The sequence below is a fragment of the Camelus ferus genome, chromosome 10, assembly GCF_009834535.1.
Source record: "Camelus ferus isolate YT-003-E chromosome 10, BCGSAC_Cfer_1.0, whole genome shotgun sequence".
Lineage (NCBI taxonomy): Eukaryota > Metazoa > Chordata > Mammalia > Artiodactyla > Camelidae > Camelus > Camelus ferus.
The window spans coordinates 42988801-43013085 of record NC_045705.1 but is presented as its reverse complement, the minus strand read 5'-3'; the positions used below and the strand labels follow the sequence as shown (position 1 = coordinate 43013085).

General features: G+C 43.3%; 1 protein-coding gene across 1 annotated transcript in view; it reads left to right on the top strand.

Moving 5' to 3' along the window:
• The window catches only part of GRM5 (glutamate metabotropic receptor 5), a gene marked incomplete at its 5' end in the record, with an annotated part of 88940 nt that overhangs the window by 30751 nt on the left and 33904 nt on the right, over window positions 1-24285 (top strand). The window contains 1 exon segment of the mRNA XM_032490504.1: window positions 1984-2923. Coding sequence (XP_032346395.1) covers window positions 1984-2923 — 940 coding nt within the window.

Genomic DNA, 24285 nt, shown 5'->3' with positions numbered 1-24285 from the left:
CATCATTACATATTGGTATTGTTGTCTTTTTTACCTTCGAGTAACCATTGACACTCAAAGCTACTTACTACAACACACTTGATCATGAGATGAGGGAAGTTAATAGGAAGTTACACCTATATCAATTAGGATTTGGTTTGTCTACATATATTGGGGGGGGGGGAGTAGTTTAAACAAGATAAATATAATGTGCATAATCCAGACCTAGTCAGTGGTTCCATATTTTTCTCTGCCTAAACCCAGAACATGTTTTCTGTCCTTAATGTTACCCTATTGTCCAGAATAACTGCTGGAGCTCTACCCATAATGTTTATATTCCAGTCAAGAGAAGGAAAAAGCCAGGAAGATCAAAAAAGTCATCTTGACTTTCCAAGATGAGTCATTTTCCTTTAAGGAGGTTATCTACTTACATCTTTCTGGCTAAAACCTACTCACATGGCACATTTGACTGCAAATATTGTTGGAAACTGTAGCATTTCAGCTACATCCTTTACTACCCCAAATGAAATTGGAGATCTGTCCTTGAGGATAAAAGGGAGAATGGATATTTGCAGACAATTAGTAATCTCTGCCACATTGCTCAAATGTCCAATGACCCAGATTATTTAACTCTTCTGTTACTAACTCAATAAATCTATCTCCATTCTATTTTTTAAAAAGTATGGTTGACAGGAATGATCCTTCTAGAGCAGTAGTTCTCAACTTCGGCTGCACAATTAGAAATCCTTGGAGTGCCTTTAAAAATTCCTGATGCCCAGGCCAATTAAATCAGAAGCTGACAGTGAAACCCAGGCCACAGTGTTGTTGGGTTTTTTTTAACTATCTAAGTAATTTCGGTGTACAGCCAAGCTTGAGAACCACTGTCCAAAAGAAACTTTAAAAGAAGACACATAACCCAAAGTATGTCAAGTTGACACTTTTTTTTCCTTTGCAGTGGATTCAAGGACAATGTAGCTAGATCCAACGTTGGTCATTCTTGATGCCTTTACCTTTCACATACCCCCACATCCATTTTAAAAGTCTAGATTGCTTCCAATCATTCTCAATTCTGTGTATACTTTTATCTCATCCCAAATCCACAAGCAACCGAAGGAATGTTTAAAACACACATGGATCTGACCATGTCATTCCTCTGTCTACACAGATCCCTGCAATGACTTCTCGTTGATCTAAGACTCTCTGCCCTGCAAGATCCCCTCGTGCACACTTCCCAGCCTTCTCTTAGGCCACTCATCACACTACTGCACAGTGACCTCCTTTCATGCCTCTGGTGCCCCCTAGCTCTTTCCTTACAGCTAATTTCTGTTTGCCAAACTTTCCAAATCCCCAAACTCAGCCAAACCAATACTTTCATTTGCTAATTGCTGTTGCAAGAGGCTCTATTGCTTCCACAGACTGGGTCAGGGGCCATGTTCTACTTCTTCATGGCCCTTATCACACTTGAAAATAATCCTTTAAAAGTCTTCTCCTCCCTCCAATCCCGATTATTTTTTATGAGGACGGGGAACATGTTCTTCGTCATTTTGTTTTCAGAACCTAGAACAGCTCCTGTCACTGAATATGTATTTGATAATCTAAAGATAAATATTTTAAGAATGAATCTATGAAGAAATGACTAGTATGAGACACTGAGATTAGAAAGTTAGACTGAAACAAGGTCCTACTGTACGGCACAGGGAACTATATTCAATATCTTGTAATAACCAATGATGAAAAAGAATATGAAATAGAATATCTATATCTGTATGACTGAATCACTATGCTGTGCACCAGAAACTAGCACAACATTGGAAATCAACTATATTTCAATTAATAATAACTAAATAAATAAATAAATAAGAAACAAAAAAAAGAAAAGAAAAAGAAAGAAAGGTAGACTGGAGAAAAGTAAAAGAGTCATAAGCAACTGCTTGTAAGGGAGGCACAAATGACCCAAGTCAACATCTCTTCCTTCTTTTTCAATATGTGTCTGTGTCTCTGCAGGTTGTGATTTGATCCCAGTGCAGTATCTCCGCTGGGGTGACCCTGAGCCCATTGCAGCTGTGGTGTTCGCCTGCCTCGGTCTGCTGGCCACCCTGTTTGTTACCGCGGTCTTCATCATCTACCGTGATACCCCAGTAGTCAAGTCCTCCAGCAGGGAGCTCTGCTACATCATCCTTGCTGGCATCTGCCTGGGCTACTTATGTACCTTCTGCCTCATTGCAAAGCCCAAGCAGATTTACTGCTACCTTCAGAGAATAGGCATCGGTCTCTCCCCAGCCATGAGCTACTCAGCCCTTGTGACCAAGACCAATCGCATCGCGAGGATCCTGGCAGGCAGCAAGAAGAAGATCTGCACCAAAAAGCCCAGATTCATGAGTGCCTGTGCCCAGCTCGTGATTGCTTTCATTCTCATCTGCATCCAGCTGGGCATCATCGTCGCCCTCTTTATAATGGAGCCTCCCGATGTAACGCACGACTACCCAAACATTCGGGAAGTCCACCTGATTTGTAACACCACCAACCTTGGGGTTGTCACTCCTCTCGGATACAATGGATTGCTGATCTTGAGCTGTACCTTCTATGCTTTCAAGACCAGAAACGTTCCGGCTAACTTCAACGAGGCCAAGTACATCGCCTTCACGATGTACACCACCTGCATTATATGGCTGGCCTTTGTGCCCATCTACTTTGGCAGCAACTACAAGATCATCACCATGTGCTTCTCAGTCAGCCTCAGTGCCACGGTGGCACTCGGCTGCATGTTTGTGCCGAAGGTGTACATCATCCTGGCCAAACCCGAGAGGAACGTGCGCAGCGCCTTCACCACGTCCACCGTGGTGCGCATGCACGTGGGGGACGGCAAGTCTTCCTCGGCGGCCAGCAGATCCAGCAGCCTCGTCAACCTGTGGAAGAGGAGGGGCTCCTCTGGGGAAACCCTAAGGTAAAAGTGGTGCGGGTGTTGTGGGGCGCTGGCCCCTATGGCTGAAGCAGTGGCATTTGCTTCCCGGGTCTTTTCCATGGGAACCACCTGAGTGAATGAAACTGGGAGGGGCAGGGTGCTGGGAAAAGGCTTCGGAAATTCTCCTTGGATGGTTTTCGTGGAGTTCATTGGATACGGGCCCAGTTACTTAGTCTAAGGCTAGCAACGTAGCCGTTGAGATAAAGGTGGAAAAAAACAAAGACTTACAACAAAAGGGAAGTGAGGTCAGAAGGGCAGGGAGGGCACAGCTAAGTCACTGACGCAAGGCAAGGACCTTCGGGTCCTGAGAGGACAGAGATACTCTGTGAGCTGAATTCAAGTTCACCAGAACAGAGCAGAGAAGATCAGTGTTAACAAAGAGTATGCTGAAGGCAGAATGCCAAGAGCCTTGCAGGTCTGACTGCCCTTACATGTGCCTGAACCTTTCTCAAGCCCAGAAGAACCCTTGACTGCCCATCCCAGAGAGGCACAAGAATGTAGAATTTACATTTTCATTCTTAATGGGCAGCTTGAAGTCTCTGTGAAACGTCTAAGTAGCTGAAAGGGGCAAAACAGCAAAGTGGCTTTGCAGATAATCTTCCTAATCAACCAGCCCGCTTCCCACTTTCTCTGTTGCCCAGAGTCCCACCCTGTCCACCCAGGTCAGTATCCCAGGTAGCAGTTATTGGCCAGTTGCCATCTGAAAATAGCCAATGATTTCCCCCCATGTGGGGGACTTTGTTACGTGATAAATGCCCCCTGAGGCACTTCATAATGAGATCATCTTACCAGTGGCTTGAGAACAAATTTGGAGATATTAAAAAAAAAATCTACATAGACTGTTACTGGGAATAATATTGAAGAATACACGTCAAAAGAGCTAGTCAGAACATCCATCTGCCAACTCTACAGAGATTTGAGAATATTCAAAAAACCTAGATAAAGAAATGGAAGATAAACATTTTTCAAGTGGAAGATAAATAGCTAAATACTAGTCCTTGAACAATTCTCTTATACCATCATTCAGTCTGCATGAAAAATCCTACTTTCCATTCAACCCTAATTCTTCAAAGCCTGAATTATGATGATGGTAAAGATACTGTGTCTGCTGAGGACTGAAAAGGACTCACAGGATGCTGAGGGTTTATCCTTATGACCCGATTCACTTGCATGATTAACTTGTATCCTTGCCTCTTTCCATTCTTTTCTGATTCCTATATGCCTCTCATCTCTTTCCATGGATACTGTGTAAGGTATTCAACTGAATTATAAACCTTGGGGAAAATAACCTCTTCTACTTCAATAAATCCTGGCAACGCCATGGTCTATTCACAGAAGACCTTCCATATATCTAACCTGTCGGCATATCTTCCATCTGCCTTCCTGAATCCTCTGTAAAACATCCTTTTTCTGAAACTTCTGCAAGATCAGCCTTTTATTTTGTCTCAGGAAATTCATTTTTTCAAACTTTTCTTTTATCAGCCTTTCTTTACATTCTTTCTTCAAGTAAAATCTTCTAGGCATCTTGGTAGAGAAAACAAGCAGGTTGCTGGAGGGATGAAATTGTGAGCGTCTGCCCAAGCACCCCCGAAACTCAGCAGGGCAGGCTCCTTAGAAAGACAGCATGGAGCGATGGAGAAGAACCACCTGGCCTTGTACCCAGGTGGTCCTGAGTTTGAACACTGGCACTGCCGTTTCTTCTCTGAGCTTTGATTTCTTCATCTGCCAAATTGAAATCATACCACCTACCTCATAGGATTGTAAAGACTGAGGGAAATAGTGTGTGTAAAGGCCACGCACAGCGTAGATACTTTATTGGAGGTAGCAAGGCACAGGGCCAGGCAGCACTGGGATTGTATAGTGGCGCCATCAGTCACCAACCATGTGACCATAGGCTGGTCCCTTAACCTCTCTCCGCCTCTGTGTCCTCCTCTGATGAATGGAGATAATGAAGCATACTGTATACAGTAGTTGTAAGACTAAATGAGTAAATTCATGTAAGTGTATACCACAGTTCTTAAGTGTTTGCTATTATTATTAAGTCAGTCAAAAACTGTCAGTCTTTTTCCACACCTGAAAGTCTCTGTGCCAGGTATGCAACGAGGATGATCTTAGTAACAAAGAGAGCCTCATAAAAGGCAGGACAGACCTATAGATACATTGATTACACAGCCTGGATTTCCAGAGCTTCTCCATTTTGACATTCTGTAGCTCCTTGCTGAACTGGAGAGCACATCCCTTGTCCCAGTTTAAGCAGAGTCAGCTTGGGAGTGGAGGCCTCGTCTACCTTGTTCATCACTGTGCCTCCAGGGCCCGGAAGCACTAAGAAGCTTGTTGAATGAATGGATTGGGGGAGGTAGAAATGTGGTACCTATTTTTTGCTTGTCTTCAAGTGTGTGCGCTACTGCCCCCTAGTGGTTCTGCTAACTCATGAGATTAAGCTGAGTGATCCTCATTGCTCCTGCATTCCTGTGGTCGTCAGTTGCTGCTCAAGAATCCAATCACTCATCCCATCCATTGATCTCATGTTTTGCTCTATTTCTAACGTTCCTCTAGTAACATTAGATTACTATTTTCAACTATTTCATTTCTACTTTAGTAAATAGAGAGACAACGTAAGCGACAAAATTCACTGATAATGCCAATAGAAAACAGGAATTCTCAATGTTTAGGGCACTATTTGAATTCGCTTTCCCTATAGGGTCACGTAGTTCTTAATGATTGGGTTTTGCAGTCATACATTTGGGATATCAGAATATCAGAGAGGGTACTGAAGGACCTTCGGCAATTGTTGACTTTTCTGTATGCAGCCTTGACAAATACTGGTCTACCTATGTGATTATAGCTGGGATGACGGGCTATACCCTGATCATATAGAGATTTCTTTTTGCCAACAGCTAGGGTATACAGGCTGGAACCTGCTTTTGATTTGGAGAAGAAGAAAGGCCAGAGAAAGCTGTAACACCCTGGTATCACATACATCCTATAGCTGTTCCCTGCTTTGAAGATATAATTCTAAGAAGTAAATTAAACCCAAACTAAAATTCCTTTCCTCTCTACCTCCCATGAGACTGAATACTCCATCTCTGTGATCCAAAATCAAGATGTTCAGAACACCGTAGGATATAACTGCCTATGTGTGGATTTATCTTGGTTTTTAGGTTTTTTTGTTATTGTTTAATTTTGTTGGGGGGTGTGATTTAGGTTTACTTATTAATTTTTTTAACAAAGGTACTGGGGCTTGAACCCAGGACCTTGTACATGCTAAGCACGCACTTTACCACTGAGCTACACCCTCCTCCCTCTCCTTTTAGTTTATATCTTTATAAAGGCCAGTGCCTATCACATTACCTGTCACACTGAATTAATGGGGAACAAGTGAACCTGGGTGCTCCCAACATTCTCATTTTTTTTCTAAATTACCTTCATTGGTTGTGCTCCTCAGGCTTGAATTCTGTAATATGCCAACGAGCCCCTCCACTGAGATCTCAGGTGGGCTTAAACAGGCAACTTACATCTCTGGGTGCAGGTCTTTGGGAGAAGCAGCTGCCGTGCTGGGCCTCGCCTGCTTCTGCCCCCGTGCATCCAGCATGTGAGAAGCAGGTGCTGTAAATCCAGACTGGGTCTGGGCCCTGCTTCTGAAAAGGCCAGTACATGTCCCTTCCACGTCTCCTGGAGGACAGCAAGTGCTCCATTTTAAAGAGGATGCTAGTTGCCTACTTCAGAGTGAAAAACATGATAATAACTTCCAAGGTTATAATGACTATACTTCCAAAAGTTAGCACACCCTCTGTGTGAATTTGAACAAGGTACTTCAGTCTGCTCCCTCACCTGGAGAACGGTAGGTAATAATTCCTGTAGGGAGGAGTAAATGAATTGAAACGTGTTAAATGCTTTCTATCAGCACACAGAAAGCACTCAAAAAATGGTAGCTAAATCTTTTAGAAATGTGTTCAACTGCGGGTAAACTTGATTTTCAGAGACTTGTATGACCTCCTTGCGTTTCATTTTCCTTATGTTACAAGAAGTATGCGGATAGACTGCTCCCGGCGGTCCTCCAGGGCTCAGCGATGCCGGAGCCAGCGCCCCTGCTAATCTCTAAGCCTTCAGCTGGGATGGATGCACATGAGCTCCATGCATTGCACCCCTTTATTCAGGAAAACAATAGTCTTCTCAGAGTTCCCTAAGAATTGCCTAATGTCGTATTGGCCAAAACTGTCTCAAATAGCAACCCCTTGCTGCGAGAGAATATAGGAAAGCATGCACTTAGCTTTTTTCTGATTAACTTTTTTTGAAGTATGGTTGATTTACAATGTTGTGTTAGTTTCAGGTGTACAGCAAAGTGGTTCAGTTATACATCTACGTATATATTCGTTTTCAGAATCTTTTCCATTATATGTTATTACAAGATATTGAATATAGTTTCTGGTGCAATACAGTAGGTCCATGTTGCTTGTTTATTTTATATACGGTAGTGTCTATATGTTGATCCCAAACTCCTAATTTACCTCTCTCCCCTTTGGTAACGGTAGCTTTCATTTCTATGTCGGTGAGTCTACTTCCAGTTTGTAACCTGGCTTTTGCATTTTCTATAATTGAAACAGAAAGGGAGAAGTGGGTGCCAAGTGCTTGTTGGATATACCAGTGAATAGCGTCCACCATGGAAAGTGGCAGGACCTCATAGTGGTAGTGGTAATACTAGTAGAATTATCTAGGGGTCACAGAATATTGGAAGTGGAAGCCATGATCACTCCCATTTTTCAGATGAGGTGTTTGAAGTCCAGCATGGTTAGAACACCTGCCTGTAGTCTCATGACCAGTAAGTTATAAGCAGTTTTTAACTCAAGCCTTAGCTTTTGGGCATCAGAGCTGAGCATTTCCCAGAATGTATTCTTGGGAAAGCTAGTCTCACAAATTTCTTCTTGGGAAAAAAAAAAAAAGGTTTCTGGTCAAACGGGCTTGAAAAAACTCTGACTCCTCTATTCTTTTATCGGACGTAGGCACGGAGAAGTCTTGCAGTGCACAAACCAGTCATGCACTTGTTACTTCTTTTCCATCTTTTCCCAAGCTTATTAAACACAAGACTACTTTCTCAAGTAACTCTCTCAGCATTCTGGAGAACTGGTACTACAAAGGAGACTCACTTTGGAAAACATCGTCATGGCCAGAAGAGAAGACGTGTTTTCCTGGGGCCTGAAGAATGGTTCACATCTTCAGTAAGGAAGGGGCTAGAAAGCGTCAGTTCCCCCTCCGACCGTGCAGAGAACCACTCTTGCTCTCTGAGCACCTGAGGGAAGAACAGAGCTAATTCCCTGCTAGGGTGAACCTAGCAGTTTTCTGAGAAGTTGAACAGGTTCACCCTAGAACACAAAAAAGAGAAGTGCCCAGAGTCAGTCATTCAATCCACTGAAATAGCAAAGGGAGATTTTATTTAAAAGGGAGTGAGTCACTATAGATTTTTTTTTATGTAGAAACGTACTATTTATGCCATCAATGTACAGAGGTCCCTGTGATTAACATTTGGGCTCTAGACATTAATTTTCCAGCACGACGTGGTGCACCATCAAATCTTTGTCAAGCAGATAATGCCAGGCTTCCGTTTAAGGCCTTCCCTTCAGCTGCAAATTGACAAACGAACGCAAAACTAGTTCTGACCTAAATAAAGCGCTGACTGTGATGAGTCTAAAGTTCTGGCTCTACAGCGTTCAGAATTTCCAGGGTCACGGGGCCGAGGTTCTGAGAAGCCGTGGGCCTTTCGTGGCTAAATTAATGACAGAGGCCTCTAGCTCTGAATTATAAATTTTCTCAGAAGGTAAAACCCTCCCCAGGGATTCTAGTCAGGTGGCAGAATCATTAGCATTACCTCCACCTTAATTTTAGAAACTATCATTTGCTACCTTTGTTTTAACTAACTAGTTAACGCTGCTTTAATTAACAGTGTTGTGAAGGCCCACAGGCTACTTGCTAAAGCAACTGCTAACCCTTTCCCATCCGCTGCTCAGAGTAGAATTTGCCTGGGAAACTGGCTGTCTTGTGTGAGTTCCAACAGACCCCAAAACGATGATCAGCGCCTTGATGATCTGCAATGGCTTAGATTTCATTAAACCATGACGAGTCTTTATGAAGGGATGTCCATGCTGTGTCTCCGTCTCTAAGGTCCTCGGCCTCTTCCTTCTCTCTCTCCAGATCTTTTTTTGTATCTTCCAAGGCCCAGGTTCCTCCGTGAAGCCCTACGAGATTAAACTATCTCACAGACTTTCCCTCAACTGGACTCTTAGAACATTTAGCACACACTCCTCATACCTGCCGAGTTATTGCTTATTCACAAATACTGACCGACACCTGAGCATTGTCAGGCCCTGTGCCGGGCCCCGGGGATACGGAGGTTGTTTTGTGTGTATACATATATATACACACACACACATATATACTGTATATATATATATATACGTGCAGTAGTTTCACAACCATCTAATGAGGCCTTCAAAGTATTTACATCTTCCTCAACGCCAAGCAGAGTGCTTGACACACAGCAGTGCTCGGTGACAGCTGGACTGTGAATTTCTCGGCCAGCAGCTCCTGGGCTCACACTGCCATCACCGGAGAAAGACCGCTCACTTCACTGACTTAATTGCCCAGATTTTATCTGACCCTGTTTTGCTTTAAAAATGCAAAAAGAAATACATTTTCCTAAAAGCAACCGTTTCTTTTTTCAATCAAACCTCTACTACGGGCCTGCTCTGGGCCCAGCACTGATACAGGGATAACGAGATCAATTTAAAAAGCAGTCTTTGAGGTGCTTTCAGTCTCCTGAGACAGAATGAAAAACAGGTAAATCCCATAAAGGGTTACAGGAATGTGATAGGAGTCCACGGGGGAACAGAGGGGCCCCCCAGGGAGAAACAGTAAATTCTACATGTCAGGAATTAGAAACCAATTTCAAAGAAACCAACTCAAAGGATAGAATCGATTGAAACATTTTCATCTCTGCTTAGACGTCTTCAGGGCTCCTCCCTGGACTGGGATAGGGTAGAGCCAAACACTCTTCATCTGGCAGGAAAGGCCCCTGGTGTTATGGCTCCTTCTTCCCCAGCAAGCCCTGCATCTAGGCTCTCCCTGCTTGACTTCCCATGCCCCCCTACTCACCATTTCCTTGCTCTCAGGTCCCTATCAAGGTGGCTTCTTTGGCATAAAGAATACTGCCCCACTCACCTTCAGCTCGCACTTAGCCAGCTCACACTCATCTCCAGTATCACCTCGATGGGAAAGCTGTCCTGACCATCTGGGGCTGCCTCTTTATGGTCCAAATGAGTCATGGGCTTCTCTCTATAGAGCATTTATCATCTTTTCTACAATTACCTTCTATTACCTTCCTAAGACCCCCCTTACACACGCGTGCGCACACACTCACACACACACATTCACACATTATACCCTGAATTTACTAAGCACAGGGGCCATCTCTTATTCATTTTCTGTGCCACTGGCACCCAACACAGTTCCAGACACATAGCTGGTGCTCAAAATTGTTTGTTAAATGATGGATGGACAGATATACAAATAATGATGTTTGGGCTATATTGGCATTTGACAATGAACACAGAAGGACTAGAGATAGTGAAGAATTAGATTTATTGCTGTGGGCCGGGAACTGCTATAAACCCCTTATAGGTATGAACTCTTTTAATCCTTAAAACAAGCCTCATTTTACGGATGAGGAAACTGAGGCAAGCAGAGGCGAATTTACTAGCTCGAGCCCATACAGAGGAAGTAGAAGAGGCGGGATTAGAACAGAGGCAGGCTGGTTTCAGAGCCCATGCAGCTGAACATTAAACAGATGCTCCCCATTCCGGCTCTTAACACGCTGTGGCCTGAGCCGAGACCTGAGCGAGATGGGTGTGGAGGACGACCCTTCCCCAAGGACTTTCCCTGAAAACCGCTTCTTGGATCTGCCTTGCACTTTCTTGACACCAACATACCTTCGGCTAAGCCTGATTTGATTGGCTTTTTTGCTGTATGAATAATTTACACAGAAGCCACTGAGATAAAATTTGAACTTTAAGGGCTGCCTGAAATCTTTTCTATTTAGTGGTGATTTTTAAATATTTATATAGATTTTCTTAGTGAGAAAAAAAAACCTGACTGACCCATTTTTACTCTTTACAATACTTATACTTATCAAAAGTGTTTCAATATAAATAGGAATTATGAGGAACTACACTACATTCCTGTATAATTCTTCTTCTTTTTTTTTTTTTTTTTTTAGTATGTCTAATCTCAGATAAAACTGTCATGAAATAGGCAAGGAATCCTGATGTTTCCCATCGCGGTCCAGTCCAGCAAAATTCCAATCAGTGTTTTTATTTATTTTGTTTTTGTTTTTGTTTTTTTTTAATTTGTGTTTTTATTTTTTAGTTGAAGTCTAGTCAGTTTACAACGTTGTATCAATTTCTGGTGTACAGCATACTGTTTCAGTCATACGTACATAGTTTTGTTTTCATATTCTTTTTCATCATAAGTTACTACAAGATATTGAATATAGTTCCCTGTGCTGTACAGTAGAAACTTACTGTCTATCTATTTTATATATAGCAGTTAGTATCTGCAAATCTCGAACTCCCAACTTATCCCTTCCCACCTCCTTTCCCCTCTAGTAACCATGAGTTTGTTTTCTATGCCTGTGGGTCTGTTTCTGTTGTGTAAATAAGTTTGTGGGTTTTTTGGGTTTTTTTGTTTTTTTTTTTTTGGATTCCAACCAGTGTTTTTAGAGTAATCATTTTACACCAGGTATATTGCTGAGTTCTAGGAATATGACAATGAATGACACAGCCCTGCCCTGAGGAGCAGCTCACAGGAGTAGTGAGGGAGACCAGCCCATCCACAAACCGCTGATCTGTGTAGTGTGCGAAGGATAAAGGAGAGAAGGCACAGGGGAAGCAGAGGTCACTAAAGAGGGCACTTCGTCCAGTCTGGAGGTTTCAGGAAGGCTTCCTGGAAAGGAGATACCTGGGTTGAATCCCGAAAGACAGAAGATGAAGCCAGCCAGGTGAAAACCACGGGATACACTGTCCCGGGGAAGAATCTGAACAACAGCCCAGAGGCATGATCCAGCGGTGTGTGCGGAGCGCGTAAAAATGTGTGTCCGTGTAAAAATGTGTGTCCGCGGGGACAGGAAATGGGGGGGGGGGAAGGCTGATGGGGGAAGAGGCTTAGCCCGAGGAGCGGTCTACTGACCGCTTCCCAGCTCTCTCGACGGCTTCCTTCCAACAGCCTCTGCTCTGTTTCACACCCACTTTAGACGTCTAATTTCCTCACACTCAGCACCACCTCCCAACAACACCCTGATGTCTCCCCACCCATCCCCAAGCAACACTTCTGTGTCCTGGCCCTGCCTCCCTGCTAGAGGACAGACAGAATCGTTTGTGCTTTCACAACACTGATCCTTAGTGACTTGCCTCCTCCTTTATGGAGTAAATACTTACTGTGCGACGGCTTTGTTACAGAGACCGTGCTTGCGCTGGGTACCATGGTACATCATCTCACTGGATCTTCACACAATATTTTATAAGAGAAGGTGTTACCCCCACCCACAGATGAGAAAAAATAAAACTGAGACGTATAGAGGTTAAGCTACTTTAATTCAGTGCATGTTTAATAAGCAGTAAATTTGGGATTCAAATCCGGGTCCATATGTCTTCTTAGCTTTTTTTCATTCTAATACTGCCTTTCTGACGGATTCATTTTCTCAACTGTGTATCACATTAATTTATTGTTTTTGCTCATAAATAAGGTCACTGTGAGTGTATTTCTGCCACATAAAATATTCACATTTTGATTCTGATGTTTACGCCCAGGGAAATGACCCCAGAGGTGACTTTTTTTTGGTCCACAAGAAGACCAGTCAAGGTGACTTCAGGGAACAAGGCAGCCCGTCAGTGGCCCTTATGTTCCCATGTGGCAGAAGTAACACCATGTGGAGAAGTGAGCCTTGTTGACAAAGACATGGGTTCTGGTCCTGGCTCTGCCGCTTACAAGCTGGGATCTCAGACAGAGCACTCGACCTCAGAGCCTCTGGTGGGGGAGGACAATACTGCGCATCACTCTCCACATCAGGCTCACGGGGTCATTGTGAGCACAACACGGAGTGCGTCCCCCAGCCCAGGGTCGTGAGATGTGACCCCCAATCGCAGGGTCATCTCCGTTCCTGTCTCCCCCACGGACAGCTCTGGTGACAGAATACGAGGAGGTGCCAGAGCACCATCCTTCAGGAAAGTTACTGAAATAGGAATATTTGACCTTGGAAATCCTGCCTGAACTTACTAGCAAATCACTGCTGTGCCCTGGGGGCCCATGCCCTCCAAATTTCCATCATATTCTTAGGGGATAGGTTAAGAAGTTGCTGTTAAGTAGGAATATGAAAAACAATATTTATTAATATATATACATACTCATATATATGACTGAGTCACTATGCTGTACACCTGAAACTAAAACAACATTGTAAACTGACCATACTTCAATTTAAAAAAAAATGGGAAAAAATTTTTTCCAATTAAAAAAAGAAGTTTCTGTGAAAGTCTCATTTTAAAAGTCAGGCCGTCCTCAGAGTTTAAAGGTGACTTGTAGGTGTGAGTCATTTTTCTCGTTCCCCTTGTGGCTCTGGTAGTGCGTTTCTATTTCTTCATGAAAAAAATTTTACTTTTTAACTCAGCCCAGTTAATATGGATCCATTTCACCTAACAGTTTAGAAACGAAATGACGAATCACTGTGATCAATTTTACCCATAACGTGATAGGAAGCTCTCTCTGGTGAGGCAAGTGTATGCTTACATTGCTCACTTATGTTCAGCCAAAAAAAAAAAGCAACAAAAGGAAATAGCCATAACATCCCTCATGTGCACAAGCTCGCTGCCCAGCCCGGCTCTGAGGCTCACAACCACACCCGGGGATGTGCGGAGCTGCCAGAGGACACTGACTCTCTGCTGAGCTAACACGGCCCGGCCGGAACTGCACACAAATAGCGCGGGTTTCTCTGAGTTGTTATTCATGTGGCTTTTTCAGTTGGAGAGAAAAAGACAAACCATGACTTGGTAAACAAACAGATCTGTCACTGACCTGGCTCTTGCAAAGCAAACATTAACCGAAAAACAAACCTCGGGAAACCTAATGAGGTTCCCAGGGAAGATAAGGATAATTACGGCCGCCTTTGTTAAGCAAGCCCCAGCCACGTGTGAGGTGCTATGCTATGCGTGTTAACTATCAGTGTTCTACGGAATGAAGTTCCCCAACCCCAGGGCTTTTGATGCAGTAAGTCTGAGCTGGTGCCAGAGAGTTTCCACATCTAACAAGCTCCCAGATAAGACGGAGTCATATCGATGAATGTGCAACCGACACAGACCTTCACACTTTGAGAACCACAGATTTCTGTATTCTAAGCTTGCCACAACCATGTGAATTAGACATTATTCTTCTCCATTTTAAAACTGAGAACACTGAAGTGCAGAGAGATTAACTGATTTGTCCAAGACTGCACAGCTGTTAACAGAAACAGGTGGGATTCAAACCCAAGATGCTCTGAGTCTAAACACCATGCTTTTCCCACAACAGCATGACTGATAAAGCTCTGAAGAGGATATATCAAGAGGGTAACCGCTCCTCCTTCTCGTTTGCCCCACGTTAGGACTTCTGCTCTGCAGACTCATTAAACTAGAGCATGGCCTGCCCACCAAGGAGCAGATAATGACAGTACTATTACAAGAGGCTTGCTCTTGGCTGGATTATCAAACCTACTTTTCACATTCTGCTCATCTGGTAAATTCTACAGCAGTCTCAGAGACGACTCTAGAATATTCTTCCACCTACTCCACTTCTGGCTGAGAGGCAGTCTGCCTCCCTGGAGCCAAGGTCCATTCAGGAGATCAGGTGCCACTGCTCTCCACGCAGGTCCAAACACACAGCTGCATCAGTGCCACAAGGGGGGGGGGGGTCGTGATTAACTAACTGGGGAGGTGAAAAGACCTTGGGATGCAAATTGCCTAGAAGTTCGCTATGTGGTCGTAATACTGCCGTTAACAACAAAAGCAAACAATCTAAGACACTTCCTTCTGTCTTAGATGGCATGGCACAACAAGGGAGGGAAAGGAGTGGTCCAGCATTAGCACGGATATCCTCCGTGGTAGGCAGAATAATGACTCCCAAACGTGGTAACTTCCCCTTCCCTGGAACCCATGAATGTGTTACCTTCCATGGCAAAGGGACTTTGAGGATGTGCTTATGTTAAGGATCTTGAGACGAGATTACCCTGGATTATCCAGGTGGGCCCAGTGTTATCACAGGGTTATTATAGAAGGCAGGGGTCTCAGAGTCAGAGAGAGAGCCGGAGATGCTGCTCTGCTGACTCTGAAGGCAGAGGAAGGGTCTAGAGGTCAAGGGATACAGGCAGCCTCTCGAAGCTAGAAAGGGCAAGGAAATGGGTTGTCCCCTAGAGCTTCCAGAAGGAATGAGGCCCTGCTCACACCAATATTTTAGCCCAATGAAAGCCATTTTGGACAGCTGATCTCCAGAACTGTCAAATAATAAATTTTCATTGTCTGAAGTCGCTAAGTTTGTGATCGTTCATTTCAGGAGCAACAGAAAACATACACCCTCTGTAAGATCTGGAGCTCAAATTCTGACCACAACACTCCCGGAAAGGTATCTTGGCTCAGGCAGAGAGAGTGGGGATGTTGGTCTTCTCCACACAAAACTCCTGTGCATTCCATGAAATCTACAAAGCTTTCCTCTGGTCATATGTGTCACGCACACGCACACGCACACACTCTACCAGCGATGACTGAGGCAGGAACATTTTCTTATTCATCCCTAGATTGGCTCTGAGCAGGAGCTCAGTACATTTTCACTGTGGCAGCATAGCAGATAAAAGACCGAGCTCGTCTGAGGCCCGACTGTGTCTCCTCAGTGGCTGAAAGGCCCCCACGATGCTCCACCTTCCATTTCAACTTCTCCCTATGATCCGTTCCATCCACTTCACCCTGGATCCCACCAGGGTCCTGGTCAGAAACTCAGGTCTCTCCTTGACCCACTGGAGAGAGTCAGGCAGACCAGACAATGCGTTCTGACTCAGACAGACACGTCGTGACATTGCGGGGAGAGAAAGAGCTGCCTCTGAGGGAAACGAGAGGGAACTGGAGTTCAGAGGGACCTGCGGACACCTCTCTTAGGGACTTTTCAGGCACTGGGTACAGCCAAGTGTGCAGCACATCGCGGAAGAGTGGACCAGGGCAAACGGAGGCTTTTCTCCTCCCAGCAAAGAGCTAGTGGCTGCCAGGACAGCGAAATAAGAACCAAATGTTCCAGCCCAAATGGACCGGCCAACACTTCTCCCCTTCCATAGGTAACTAATGAAAATTGAAGAAAAAAAATCGATTTCAACCTCCACTCTCAACAGGAGTCTGACTTAAGGACTTGTTTGAATCTAAAGGATGTTTGAAATATCTGATGATGCTTGAGAAAAACTGAGCAAATGGACTTCAGTGAAGAAGTTGCAAAGACACGTCAGCAGAATGCTAATGCGCCCGCCGCACGGAGCTGAGCAGATGCAGACTTCGGATGTCTTGCCTGTCTTGTTCACCTTCAAACTCCAAATCCCTGCGTCAAAGCACACGTTATCTAATTTCCCCTTGGACGTTTCCAGAAGCTTTCATTTAATTGTATTCACTGTGCAGACACTGCTTTGTGACTGATTCTCCAGGGAGAATAGTGCCAGACGGAGAGAGAGCTGTGGGCTGAAAGGAGCAGCCTTTAACCTCAGGGCATCTCCAACCATCCTTAGAAAGAGACTCGATGTGTCAACTCTTCACGGGCACTCCCCTTCTTCCCTCCTTGCCTTGCCCCACAGCCCTCACCCCAACCCCCAGCAGTCTGCGGACTAGGTCCCCCTCTCGCCACAAGGTGGCAGGAGGGGGTCTCTGGGCAGCTCCAGTGAGAGGAGCCAGCATTCTCGCTCCAGATGCTCTCAGCTTGTGTAGCGATGATACAGAGAAACGCCTCTGTGAACTTGTACAGAGAGCTTGATGCCCGCAGCCCGAGGCAAACGTTTGCAGAAGCAGTGCCTAACAGGAGATGTGCTGATTTCCCAGCTGCACCAAAGAAGAAGCATCCTCACACAAACTTGTCAGTTTTCTTGTCATTGTTGACGTCACATTTCCATACCGATAAAAACGGTGTGGCTCACACTAGGAATTGACACAACATTATAAACTGACTATACCTTAATCTTTTATTTTTTTAATGATAAAAATGGTATGGCATATAAAAGCTGGGGGAAAGCAGCATTATTTCCTAGACTATGGATGCTAGATTTTTATAACATACATAACATTCTTACGTCATCGAGGACCCTTTTGCCTAAATACTCCCTTGCCATTCACTTTTGCCACCAGAAATGCCTTTCAAATTCAATAAGTCATGTTTCCGTGCTTGTTCTTCAGGAGTCAAACCAACTAGGATCAAAAGATTCTTTCACTTACTGAAGATGCACCGAGCGCCCATGAGTGCTATTTATTTAATCCAATTCATTTCTTCCAACGACCCTGTTTGGAAGGTTCGTTCTGCCCTTTATACTGATGAGAATTAGAGAGACGAAGACACTCGCCCAAAGTGGTGAGTGGCTAACCCAGGGTTTGAACTCAGTTGTTGCAGTTAAGAACGTTAGCCCTAAAACACTAAAATTTAAGGCTTTCTCGAAAGTTTGACCTTCTGAATGAGGAGCCAGTCTGCCCTGTCACAGGCTTAATTACACCGTTTTTGGAGAGGAACAAGTCGCGGTGAAAGGGCAGGTAGCCTGTTACTCTAGTGAAAATTAATGAGTCAGAATCCTTAGCATTTTATACCTGGGGTTCAACGCAAGTGAGACAGAGTTGGGGTCTGCTGGTGGGAGGGGGACGAGAAAGGACAGGGAGAATGGGGTCAGTCACTGCTGCTGGATTTAAAATCAAGCTTGCAGGCACTCCAGCCAAAGGTTTAAACTAGAGAAGAGGAGGGTGCGTGTAGGAGGTGGAAAAAGGATGATTGGAATGATGATGTTGATGGTGATAGCTAAGTTTTATTGAACGTTTACAATGTGGCAGGCCCTATTATCAGTGCCTCGTAGACATTCATTAACTCCTTAAGACAATCCCATGAAGTAGGTAACATTAGTAGCATCATTTTATAAATGCCTGAATCGAGAGGCAGTGCAGGAAAGCCAATTGCCCAAAGACAGGTACCTGGAAAGGGTCTGGACGTCGAATTGTAATCCATGCAGCCCATGGCCCTCAGTATCAGAACGTATTAACATTTAAGACTCTATTTGAAAGCGTAGTAAAGAGTTTATAGGAATCAACATAAAGCCAGAATTGAGAAAGACCTTTGACAAAGTGTCATCATCGCTGGAACTTGATTTAGGTTGGATGGCTTCCTGTTTAGCTTCATTGACAAGCTAAATGATTCTTCGTTGCCCCCTTTTCTTTTGTTAACCACCTCCCTTTGCTACTTTCTCTCTCTGTGAGTCTTAAAGCCACTGTCCAGAGCAGTCTACTGAGTTCTAATCCAGTTAAGGCTCAAAGCCAGTCAGGCTTGGTCATCAAAGCAAGAACACACGAGAAGGACATTTCAATTTCTTGACTTAGATGTCTGGGGAAGGCAGACAGCACTGACTTGAACTAAATTGCTACAAGGAATGGGGTATGTTTCCTTAAGACAGATTCAGATTAAGTACACGGTTTCATTTTTCTCGGTTATGATTTATTTTTTATGATTTCTTTTTATTCCCTTCCTTCAAATGAAGACAATTTCCAAAGTTGTCAGTTTAAAATTGTGTGAGATGTTGAAAGTATCTTTCAAAAGTGGTTAGAGACAGCTGAAATTCACCAGGTATTTCTTAAGCACCTACTTCATGCAAATATTTAAGTCAATTTTTTAGAATGAGGTGTATTTGACATCCTGGATAATTATAACACATTAAGACAGGTCATCGGAGAAAATTACTATTTTGACCAAGAAATTAAATAATTATTTCATCATCACTTCTCTAAACATTATCATCAAAGGCTCTTCTTCCTCTTATATTTCCTCTCTAGATAAAAGCTACACCGTCAACCTGGTTGCCCAACCCTCAGTCATTTTCTCTGCTGATTTTATTGTATCTTTTGCATTCTCAGTGATACTGCCTTAGGTCAGGACCCCATCAGCTATTGTCTGAACGACTGTCATAATGTCCTAAAGCTCTACTACTGATGTACACCTTGTTCCAACAGCTGCCAGAGTGATCTTCCTAAAGTACAGATTTGATCACATTGCCCAGCCTTCAAATTAGTAGGTATACATGCCTTAAAATATAAAAACCCCAAACCCTTTCATATGGCTCACAAAGCCCTTGAAGAGTTGACCTCCTCAACCTGAGGTCCAGCCACCAATCTGCTCCGTAGTCCCCCAACGCCCCACCCCAACCACTGCACCTCCAAACACATATTCCATATTCCATATCCTAGCAATGCCAAACTGCATACAGTTCCCCCAGTGCTCCACGCCTCAGCCATCTCTTTGTTGGGGGTACTCCTGCTGTATATAGTCCATCCTTTGTGCCTCTACTAATATCTGTATTTATCTCCCTTCCTTTTACCTAGAAAACACCTTCTTACCCTCCAATTCCTAGTCAAGATATAAACTTCTTTTGTAAACTGTGTTTCCCCTGGACTTTCTGGATCTCCTCGTGTAGAACTCTTCAAGTTGTGTTAGTGTTGGTTTGTGTGTCTTTTCTCCCTGCTAGACTGTAAGTTTCTTGGAGGCGTTGCTCTCTATGTCTCCATCACCAGCAACTAACACAGTGCCTGTTTTAACAAATTCTCTAATAAATACGTGTTGAGTGACCAGCAAAAATTCACGGGTGAAGACCTACTTAGTTCCTTCCCTAATGGTGAATCGGCACTCAATGGTAGTTCATTTTCCAAGAGAATAAGTCAACTTTTCAAGTCTTGCTCAACCTGATAACATACCATTTAAATGTACTTCTGTTTCTCACTGGACACGTAGAAAGTAAATGCTAAGAAGATACGGGTGTGGTGGGTTATAGTGCTATGTTTCAGGTGTTTAATTTGGGGAAAGAGAAACGCTTTGAAATGATTAATTAAATGGTTTGGCGCTGCAATAATTGAAGTATATTTGTGGAGCTATGACAGACTGTGTCTGGATGATTTTGATGAATTGCATCTAAAACACTCCCTTTGTATAATGAATTGATCTTCTTGAATGCTGTGATTACAGTGAATTTTAATCTGCATGTGATGTTAGTGGTTTTATTTGTTATTACTTGAATTTGATTAAGTGTTTTTGATTAATTGATATAAATTGCTGGATGGTGGGGTAAACTAAGCTTTTTTTTTTTTTTTTTTTTTCAAAAATTCTGTTTCCAGAAACCCTTTTATTTGCTTTAGCCCTGCTTGGAAGTGGCCTGGCTATATCATATCTGGGTGCAAGTCATATCTCTTGCAGAACATAGCATTTCCTATGGGAAAGAATTACCTCAGGCGTAATTCTGTGGGCTAACAATTCCTTCTCTTCCCTAAAACTTCATTCCCTTGGTAAAGATGAAACTGTTGAGAAAGAAAGAAACAATGAGAAGATAACATCCTTTTCTCTAACTTCTTGGCAAAAATAAGTTCTCTACCTTTCCTGAGTCATTGGGCTCCCCATTTGTCTGGCATTCCTCCCAATTTCCCCACACACATGCACACATACAGGAAGAAGAGAATCAGCATTTATTGAGCTCCTTCAATGTACTGTGTTGCTATATGTGATATGTTATTTAATTTGTACAGACTCCAAGAGATGAAATCATTTTTCTAAGATTGAACACTTAGCTTGTGACTGAGCCGATTTGAACCCCTGACTGCCAGGACACTCCTCGAGCTCCTTGCACCTGCCTTATTGTCTCCTCCATTACTCCTTAGCTGTAAAAAATTCCTGTTGGTCTGCAAATAGAGAATTTCATTAGAGAATTTCAACTCACAGTGACGCGCTAAAGAAACTCAAAGAGGAGGTAACTTTGAAAAGAAAGTGTTTCAGTTGTGTGTGTAGAAGAAGAAGTTCCAGCAAGAGATAATAACAGATAGACAGGTTCAGAGGTCAGGGCTGTTTGGGGCCACCTCCTGTCTCCCAGCTGTCGGTGTTTGCTCAGGTCAATCCATGGTCCTTGGCTCCTTTTTCCCTATGTTCTTCTCTTCAGAGAACTCAGCCATCATTGTGCTTTAAAGTCTCAAGCATTCGTTCTTGAGCTCTGGTCCTGAGTGTCCAAATGACAGCTGGAGAGTCCTGTCTTCATGACTGGCATCATCTCAACCTTGACACACCCAAAGCTCACTCTTTCAGAGCATGAGTTATAGCAAATGAATTCTTCTGTAATGTTTCTCTTTTTCTGTGCTTCTGTTAAATGTAACAAGTGCTACTTCCCACCCTCAAAATGTATTTAATTTGTCCTTGTCTTCAACTTAAACATATTTAATCAGACATTAGACGCCATTGAGATATTTGTGTTGCTATTTTAAATTTTTTCAGACACTTTTATCCTTATTTTCATTTCCACAACTGCTGTACAAATTCAAAACCTTCTCTCTGTGCATCTGAATTACTGTAATAGTGATGAACCCAATACATTTGACCAACTCAGAAATAATCAGTGCCTCCTCACTTCCTACATGTTGAAAAATACACTATGGACAATTCAAGGCTCTGCATAATGTCTTCAGGTTATCTTCCCTACCTTTTCAGCCTCACTGCATGCTCCTCCAGAGCTTTAGTCTTTTGTATAACTCAAGCTGCCTCATGCATGGACCCCAAACTCCTTGTACATTGCTGCTTCTACAAAATATTTACCGACCGTGAAATTAATTCATCTTCACCCATCTTACCTGACCCAGCTTATCCCATTTATAAAGCCATTATTCACCATCTAGTCAAAAGAACTTCCAGACATACACAGCTCATTAGTAATGACCTCCTCATTCACTTATTATATATATGTGTACATATATAAGATAGAGAGCCTTTAAGTTATTATACTGTGTGTGATGTCTTATCTCTGTAATAAATTTTTAAATTTCTTTCACACCTTCAATTTTTATGAATTCTCCATAGTATACAGAAAAATATTCTGCCTTAGTTTTGAATGCTGTAGTTTTTATATAAACATCTTTCTTAAAGGAAAAAGGCCTTATTTAGATAAGTTACAACTAAACTGCATTAGGTTAACTATTCTATTAACTAACAAAAGTACTAGTACATAATACATTACATAATATGTATGCATATATATTACATACATATATATACACATACATATATATTATATATATGGATATATACACACACACATATATAGTCCCATTGAAGATAAAGGAAAATTTATGTGACAGAGGACTTGGAATACATTTCAACACCCTGACTTTATTCACCAGTACATCCAGCAATTATTTACTGAGCATGTGCTGAGTACCCGGAACTGTTCTCTCTTTGAGGATAAAGTGGTGAAGAAAACAAAATTCTCAACCCTCACAGAACTTCAGCTGCAGTCAAAGAGAATGACAATAAAAGGCAAACAAATACACAACACCATGTAGGTGTCAGTGCTATTAAAAGAACGGAGAAAGGTGAGGGACTAGAGTGAGGTGGGTGGGGAGAGGTGTTAGATACTGTTAGATATGGTGTCATGAACAGCCTCTCTGAAGACACTGAACAGAGAGCACAATGAAGTGAGCAAATAAGATGCACAGCGATCTGGGAGGTGGAGGGTAAGTGCTCCAGGCAGAGCGAACAGCAAGTGAAAAGATCTTGAAGCAGGAACCAGACTGGCATTTTAGGGAAGAAGCAGATTCATTTTGGCTGGGGTAGAATAGGAAGGGAAGAGAACGGTAAGAGAAGAATGTGGACAGGCACTTGGAGATCAGACTACGTGAAGTGCAGATTTTGTCTTTTGTCCTGAATATGATGGGAAGCTTTGGCAGGTTTGAGAAGTTACCCAATGAGGTTAACATGTTAAGGAGATCCCTCTGATTTCCACAGACAGAACAGAATGTAGAGTGGAAAGAAGGGCAGGGGAAAATCAGCTGGATGTCCACTGTGACTGGCTAGGTGAGAGAGTATGATGGTTTCAAGTAGAAAGTGTAACGGCAGGACTTACCCATTGCTACCATTGTTACGTTGCATGTGCAGGGAAGAGAAAAACTGAAGACAAGTCCTAGGTTTTTGAGTGTATAAGTGGGAGGATTGGGACCTGTATAATTCCGACTTGAAGGGGAGAGGTTTGAAGGGTAAAATCAAGCTTGAAGTTTAGCACACATTAATACTATATGTGATGAGCTCAGAGAGAAGTTCAGGATAGGACATTAAATTAAAAGGGTTTGGGGAGCCATTCGCCTTTGGTGATAATAGGACTAAATGAGCGGAATCTTGGGACCAAGGACGATAAGGTAAAGGAGAGAAAGTCTGAAGAAAAATGAGCTTGGTTTTGGAGTTGTTACATTTGAGAATCCTCAGAGACATCTAAGTGAACAAATCCAAGAAACTACTAGAAAAACTGGCCCGAAGATCAAGAGGGTTTGGTGTTTGAAGTAGTTTGGAAGAGCAAAGGGCAAAGCCCACAGACTAGATAAAGGAAAGTCTGGTAAATGGACAAAGCATTCCTGAATATTAGTGTTAAGTAGACCTGAGGCCCAGATACAAATGATAACACAAAAGTAGAAAGAATGATCCATAAACGAAGTGGTGATCAATGGTCCCCATGTTACAGGGAAGTCAAATTAAAGTCCAGCGTTGTCGCCATTGGGTACGGCAACCGGACGTTGGTTTGGACTTTCACAAAAGGCCTGCTGGGGTCCCGACTCTTTGAGGAAGTTCTTTGCATCCCAGAGGCCCAAGCAAAAGTGGAAATCATTGCTCCTTCGGCAGGTAGAATGCTGTTATTAGTCAGATACTGGATTCCACCGAATAAACTTTGACATAGTATGTAAACTACCAAAATGCAGGTGGGGTACCCATAACTGACAATCCTGTGGGTGCCAAGGGCACTGAGACCCACGGCAGCCTCCTCAAAACCTCCACTTGTGCTGGGTTTCAGTCCTTGACAGCCTCCTTGCTTGCTCATGCCCCAAATTCATATTCCTAAACCCATTACACTATACAGCCACAGGTTCATCAACCCGGGACTGCAGGAGCAGGCGAAGGAGCCGAGGGGACTGGCGGCCCTACCAGGAGCAGATCAGTCCAACCAAGGGCTGTGGGGCTGAGCGCAGATCAGCCTGGGTCCTGAGTCG